Source organism: Ruditapes philippinarum, unplaced genomic scaffold, assembly GCF_026571515.1.
Source record: "Ruditapes philippinarum isolate M1 unplaced genomic scaffold, ASM2657151v2 ctg2105_1_1_1_1, whole genome shotgun sequence".
NCBI classification, from domain to species: Eukaryota; Metazoa; Mollusca; class Bivalvia; order Venerida; family Veneridae; genus Ruditapes; species Ruditapes philippinarum.
The window spans coordinates 97177-105048 of NW_026866582.1; the positions used below are offsets into that span (position 1 = coordinate 97177).

General features: G+C 30.1%; 1 protein-coding gene across 1 annotated transcript; it reads right to left on the bottom strand.

Moving 5' to 3' along the window:
- Positions 1-535: 535 nt before the first annotated feature.
- LOC132732976 (uncharacterized) lies at positions 536-7481 on the bottom strand. Its single transcript, XM_060719519.1, has 6 exons — positions 7475-7481; positions 5546-5667; positions 3934-4149; positions 1699-1859; positions 933-1051; positions 536-552 (listed from the first exon to the last, which is right to left on the bottom strand). Exons 1-6 carry the CDS (start codon positions 7479-7481, stop codon positions 536-538), a joined length of 642 nt encoding a protein of 213 aa, XP_060575502.1.
- Between the last annotated feature and the right edge of the window lie 391 nt (positions 7482-7872).

Below are 7872 nucleotides of genomic sequence, written 5' to 3' on the forward strand. Positions count from 1 at the left end.
GAAAATTTCATTGAATTTATTAGGTTGGTCTAAAATGGGCACATTTGTTTTAATGTTTAAAAAGAAAAGGTATTTAAAATTTGATATTTTATCTTTTTTTAAATAGAAAAATCTCAACCCTTTGAAATAAAATATTTTTTTTTGTTTTTTTTTTTTTTTTTTTTTTTTTTTTTATTTTTGTTTTTTTTTTTTTTTTTTTTTTAAAATAATTTTTTTTTTTTTTTTTTTTTTTTTTTTTATTTTTTAAAAATTTTTTTTTTTTTTTTTTTTTTTTCTTTTTTTTTTTTTTTTTTTTTTTTTTTTTTTTTTTTTTTTTTTTTTTTTTTTTTTTTTTGTTTTTTTTGTTTTTTGGGGGTTTTTTTTACTGGCCTTTTACATTACTCATTGAAAGTGAGACAACATCAAGTGAACAGCAGTAAATACTACATATTTCCATCATCATCATGCACTAACATTCCTGTAAAACATCATTTCAAGTTGGAATATTTCTGTCATACAAGTTAAGTGTTGATCCCAATTAGATTATGTAATAATTTTACTCCTGATCACTTTCTGTGCAATATACAATATACATAAATAAGGCAACATGATTACAACTGATAGTATGTTCATATCGGATTCATACACAGTACTGCCCTACCAACATTTCACAAATTCATTCAACTTAACAAACTTTTCCATTACAAAAACATTGTGTTATATAACAAATTATTAAAATTAAGGGGCAATATGTGCCTGTGAAAAAGATTTTGGAAAAAATAACTTTGCATACAGATGGCTGGATCTATTTTCACACTTGCAACATGTCTGTTTTAAATACTGTACTCATTTTCCTGAACATACAGATCATTTTCTTGGGTTCATTTTGTGGGGATATGTCTTTTTCAAAATCCCTTTTGCACAAGACAACTTGAAATTATTTTTACACAAACCTGTAAATTTTTCCAGCATAGTGTTGATATACTCTTGAACTTCAATAATAATCAGCAGCATGGCCTTGAAGTCTTTCAGTATATCCTCTTCCGCAATCATTTCCAGCACATACATCAGCCTACAATGTAAATAATTTCATGCTCAGTTTTTATGTATGACCCTTAAATTTTAAATATCATAAAAGCTCCCTTTTTTTGGAATTCAGAGGTCCCTAAATTGTTATTTTAAAAATTTTAAATTTATCAAAATTTGGAAAAATAAAGTTGTAAAATTTAAACAGCCAACCATGTCTAGACAGATTAAAGGGGAAGTAAAGCTGGGGGGGCCCTTTAATACTTTTTGTGTAAAAAGACATTTTTGGTTTTTTTGGTTAATTTCTACCCTATAGATGACACTTTTGTTTTTTCATTTTAATAAACCCTCCTAAAATACAAAAAAACTTTAGAAATTTTTACCCCTTATTTTCTCAATGGTTTCTGCTTTTAATATTAAGGAAAAATGTAAGTCCTCAACTCTTAGCCTGCTGGCAGCACATAAATATACTCATGCGAACTGTGCAGACCACAGTTTGAAATAAGATCCTGTTCTGCACTGTTCCCTATTCAGTCAGTATATATTATGAAATTTTCCCTAAAAATGATAAATGATTTTGGTCCAGAATGAGAGATGGCCAAGTTCATTTAAAGTATTTCCCATAGCAAGGGTTAAAACTGATAATATGGTAGCATAATCGCAAGAAGAAAAAAAATCTGAATCATAACCTACCCTTCAAGACCAGTGTCTTGACTATTTCGTAGCCAGTCTTCTGTTGTGGAGCTGCTGTTCAATAGCCCATCCAGGTTCAATTTCTCCAACATTTCTAAAACAGTTTTACTGGTCACTTTGTCATCATGTTCCGCCATTTTATCTTCTACAGCCTGGTTAAACTGAAACATACAGATGATCAATTAGAAACTAATTAAACCTCACTTTGCTATGTTTGTGTAATGGACTTGCCCTGCTTTGAAATTGGAACAGCCCATTTTTACTGCGAGGGGTTTTCATTTCAAAATGTTAAAGTTCTGTAGCAGACATCATGCTGCATCCTGAATTTCATGCTAGTCCATCTCTATACTGCTGGTATAGGTAAAATAATAAATTACAGCTAATATTCACATTAATTAAAGTAAGTGTACTTAGACAAAATTATTCCATAATTTTATTTGCTGTCCGGTTAGCTCAATAGGTAGAGCTTTGAACTGTGAATCTGGCAACCTGGGTTTGATTAGAAGAGTAAACTTCCACCACCATCACCATATAAAACAGGTCAGATGTTCTGCGAATTCAACAATAACACTAACAAAATAAACAAGAGCTGTCGGTAGGACAGCACGCTCGACTATTCTAAGTGTTTGATAGTAAAAGAGCCTGGATAATGTTAAATTTTTTAAGTTCACAAAAGGGCTAATTTTTTTTTTATAAATTCATGTTATAGGCCTTAGAGAGAGTCTAATTATACAGTATTGGCTTGAGTATTGAGTATAATAATACTAATTACCTATGAATACATAAATTTGACAGAAAAGGTACAAAGGCTTGTTATTAAGATGTTTTATCAAGTAAATCACTGCTAAATTATTATGAATGCATAAAATTGTCCCAAAAAAGGCACAAACCCTTCAGTAGTTATTGAGATAACAGCTTACAAGCAAAACTTTACCATGAATTTCTAAGTTGAAAAAGGGGAGAAAAATCAGCCTAAATGCAAGATAGAATTATGGATTTTTGTCAGTGACCTACAATTATGACCCTAAATGCATATGTGAAGTTTTAAATAAATATCTTTAATAGTTATTGAGATATGTAAAATTTGCATGTAAACATTAACCAAGAGACTAAGTAGAAAACGGGATATGAATCAGCCTTAATGCAAGATAGAGTTGTGGAACTTGGTCAGTGACATATAATTATGACCCTCCAATTATGACCCTTAGTGCATGTGTAAAGTTTCAAGTAAATATCTTTGAAGAACTTTAACCTTTAACCAAAATTTCTAAGTTTCAAAGGGGCAAATAATTCTGCAACTATTGCAGGCAGAGTTATGCAATTTTGCAAACTGATGTACATTGTTACTATAAAAAAGTATTTTAAATTTCAATTGAATATCTCAAGCAATAATTGAGATATTTGACTTTACAAAAGAACTTTAACCAAAATTTCTAAGTTCCAAAGGGGCATAATTCTGTCAATATTGTAGGCAGAGTTATCCAACTTGTCAATCTGATGTACCTTGTTACTGTAAATAAGTATTGTAAGTTTCAATTGAATATCTCAAGCAATAATTGAGATATTTGACTTTACAAAAAACTTTAACCAAAATTTCTAAGTTAAAAAGGGGCATAATTCTGTCAATATTGTAGGCAGAGTTATCCAACTTGTCAATCTGATGTACCTTGTTACTTTGGATAAGTATTGTAAGTTTCAATTGAATATCTCAAGCAATAATTGAGATATTTGACTTTACAAAAAACTTTAACCAAAATTTCTAAGTTAAAAAGGGGCATAATTCTGTCAATATTGTAGGCAGAGTTATCCAACTTGTCAATCTGATGTACCTTGTTACTATAAATAAGTATTGTAAGTTTCAATTGAATATCTCAAGTAATAATTGAGATATTTGACTTTACAAAAAACTTTAACCAACGCAGACGCCGACGCGGACGCTGACGCCGACGCCGACGCCGACGCCGGGGCGACTACAATAGCTCTCATATTCTTCGAATAGTCGAGCTAATAAACTGAACTTCTATTTTTACAGCCGTATCATAAAAATCTAGTATTCAAAATCCGTTATAATACTACATAACAAAAGATGATTAAAAATTTGCCTTGTTAGAATGTAGGAACTATATTATTAATAAAATTCAGTCATTTTCAACAAGTGTCAGCCATGTTTTCCACTCCTATATGTTATCGTATTTGATTAATTAATTATGTTTGAAATAACAAAAGTATGTTTACCATCATTTGAACTTTATAGAGGTCTGATTCAGAATAGTAATTATTTCTCAATGTATTGTTCCATTCTGCCATATCTACGTCACATAACTTCCAGATATATCCTGGATCACCATTAAACATCCCGTATATATATCTGTTCATATATTCTTCTACCTTTTCATTCTCGCCACACACCAGTGATTTTAGAATACTTTCTCTTGTGGGTGGATCCTCGTCCTAATACAAACAGAACAAAAAGGTTAATAGACCAGAACAGAACAAAATTTAATGTCAGTCATTTATTGAGATAATTTAATGTCAATCATCTATGGAGATAATTTAATGTCAGTCATCTATGGAGATACTTTAATGTCAGTCATCTATGGAGATAATTTAATGTCAATCATCTGTTGAGATAATCTAATGTCAGTCATCTATGGAGATAATTTAATGTCAATCATCTATGGAGATAATTTAATGTCAGTCATCTATGGAGATACTTTAACGTCAGTCATCTATGGAGATAATTTAATGTCAATCATCTATGAAGATAATCAAATGTACGTCACCTATGGAGATAATTTAATGTTGGTCATCTATGGAGATACTTTAATGTCTGTCATCTATGGTCAATCATCTATAGAGATAATTTTATATCAGTCATCTATGTAGATAATCTAATGTCAATCATCTATGGAGATAATTCAATGTCAGTTGTCTGTGGAGATAATTTAATATCAATCATCTTTGGAGATAATTTATATCAATCATCTATGGAGATAATTGGATGTCAGTCATCTATGGAGATAATTCAATGTCAATTATCTATGGAGATAATTTAATGTCAATAATTTATGTCGGTTATCTATAAAGATACTTAAATGTCCATTATCTATGGAGATAATTTAATGTCAGTCATCTATGGAGATAATTTAATGTCAGTCATTTATTGAGATAATTTAATATCAATTATCAATGGAGATAATTTGATGTCAGTCATCTATGGAGATACTTAAATGTCAGTCATCTATGGAGATAATCTAATTTTAGTCATCTATGGAGATAATTCAATGTCAATTATCTATGAAGATAATTTAATGTCAATAATTTATGGAGATAATTTAATGTCGGTTATCTATAAAGATACTTAAATGTCCATTATCTATGGTGATAATTTAATGTCAGTCATCTATGGAGATAATTTAATGTCAGTCATCTATGGAGATAATTTAATGCCAATCGTCTATGGAGATAATTCAATGTCAATCATGTAAAGTGATAATCTAATCTTAACCATGTAGAAAGGTCATTCATGCAAGTGAAAATAAAGATAATCTAAGATTTCACAAAGGAAAAAACATTTACAAAAAAGATTTAGGTCACTGAATTTCTTTAAAGACAAGTTATTTCCTCAAATCAATTAAAATGGTTAATCAAATAGGATATAAATCAAACTCATTTGCTAATTTTAATATATTTCCATTACTTATTATTTATTATTAAATGAATTGTTGATAAAGCACTCTTAACATATGTATACAAGTGCTTTAAAACAGGACTACCATTTGTCACCTTAGTGCAGTAACTGAATAAGTTCTTCTAAATCTAATAGGAGTTAATCAGTTATACTTACTGGTGAATAGTAGGCATTGAAGAATTCAGAGAGAACTTTCAACCAGTCTTCAACAGATACGATTGACTCAATCAATGATCCGAGTTTCTCTGGATTGCTGTAGAGTTCCTCAATATCATTACCTGATTCAAATAAAAAACTTGTGTGATATTTTTTTTTTGGGGGGGGGGGGGGTTTACGTCACATGGACACAGTATAGGTCATATCACGACGTTCCAGCTTTACTGGTGGAGGAAGACATCAGGTGCCCTTCCTAGCATTATTTCAGGCACGAACAGGCACCTAAGTAGAACCACCGACGTTCTGTTAGCTAGCTGGATAGCTTCCTCACATGTGAGAATCCAAAGTCCTTGTCAAGATTCGAACCCACAGCGGTGAGGGGCAAGTGGTTTGAAGTCAACGACCTTAACCACTTGGCCACAGACGCCCCTTGTGTGATATACATGTAGCAATATACAATATGTACCAAAATAAGATATTCCACAAAACAATTTAAAATATATCAGTATATGAGTTCATGGTTCATGAAACAGCTTTGTTTGGTAATCTTTATATGATTGTATAATTTGAATTTGGAATCCCATCTGAGAACCTTAGAAATGATTAGCTATTTCTTTTAAATTAACAAATAACATTTACAGTAAACTTCACTTACAGCGAACATGGTTATAGCGAACTTCCGGTTATAAGGAACAATTTTTTTCGGCCCGAATTTTGCCTTTCTTTATTTAATATAAAAATATACGGTTTCAGCGAACACGGTTATAAGGAATTATCGCTTATAAGGAACTCATTTCTTAGTCCCAATTTAGTTAAAGTCCAGAAAATAACACTTTTATAACGAACTCTCAATATCGGCTATCCGTAAAAAGATCCCGCATTTTTAACTTTCGTTTTCATAATGGCACGGATAAAAACTCGGCCAGATGTACCGTGTTTTGTTGTTTGTACTTCTATGTAGATGTGAAAATGAATTTTTATAGCAGTACGTAATAGTTTTCTATTTAGGATATTTAAGCACGAGTTCTTGTTACCCGGAAAAAACGGTTATTCCTTTTATTCTATTGTTTCTTTTCTTAAATAGTTTCGCTCAAGTAAAATAATTATTATCATTTATAATCACACAAAGTACGATTGATTGAAATGAAAAGAAATCTATATCTTTTATAGTAAAAGTCACGCTTAAAATAAAATAGAAGATATTCAATATAAAAGGAAGAAAAAAAGTAAATCTATTCTTAACCATGGAACGAAAACGAAAAGCACTGAGTTTAAAATTTAAAAAAAGGACGCTCTCGGGTATTGTGTCTAAAAAAGATATAAGTGACTATTTTTTCTAAATAACAAATGTTTTTCAAAATGGAGGACGATGGTAAACAATCAGTTCGTTATATGCAAATCTGTTCGTTATAAAAACTCCTTATAGAAGGAACAAATTCGCTATATGCTTACAAGGAACTCCGGATATAAGGAACAGATTTCAAATGTCCCAATGAGTTCGTTATAAGCGGAGTTTACTGTATTAATTTTGACACATATCCATTTGAAATTAACCAATGACATTTGCTTATTTTGACAATCTATTTGAAAATAACTAGTGACATTTTTTTAACAATACATTTGAAATTAACCAATTACTGGGAAGATGACACATTTGTATGAATAAGATTTTCAGTATTCAGTTTAACAACAGGTTAACAAATTTGAGGCAAAATCCAAAACAATATAGAGTGATATCATCTTTTAACTCTCCATCAAACATGAAAATGGTCATTATCTTTTCAAGGAATATCTTTTCTTTAAAATTAGATTAAACTGTTGAAGACAAATTGACAACACTTTTAATTTTCAACACATTTGGTCTTGTCCAGACTGTCAGATGGAAAAAGCCCCTTTTAAAATATTTAGGGGGGGGGAAGGGTAACTTACTTTTCATTGTTTTAAAAAAGGCTAAAAAAGTCTGTTTAAACCCTTTGGTCAAAATTTTTCATTTCACTTTCCAAAAAGGATTTATATTGCCCTTTGATTACTTTCCCCTTAAAAAACAAAAAATAAAAAAAAAAATTTGTTATTTATAAAAATTTACAAAATACAACAAAATTACCGAAATTGTAGATAAAAAATTAAATATTTTTAACAAAAGATGGATTTTACCATTCCAAATTAAAATTAAAACCTTTCCCCCAAACCAAAGTTTTCATTTAAATTGATTGATATAAAAAGCAAAAAAAAACCAAAGTAGTATTTTGAAATTGGGAATACCAAAAAGCTTTAAACCCGGTAACTTAAAATTTTTTCCCCCAAAACAAAAGACACAAAAAATAGCT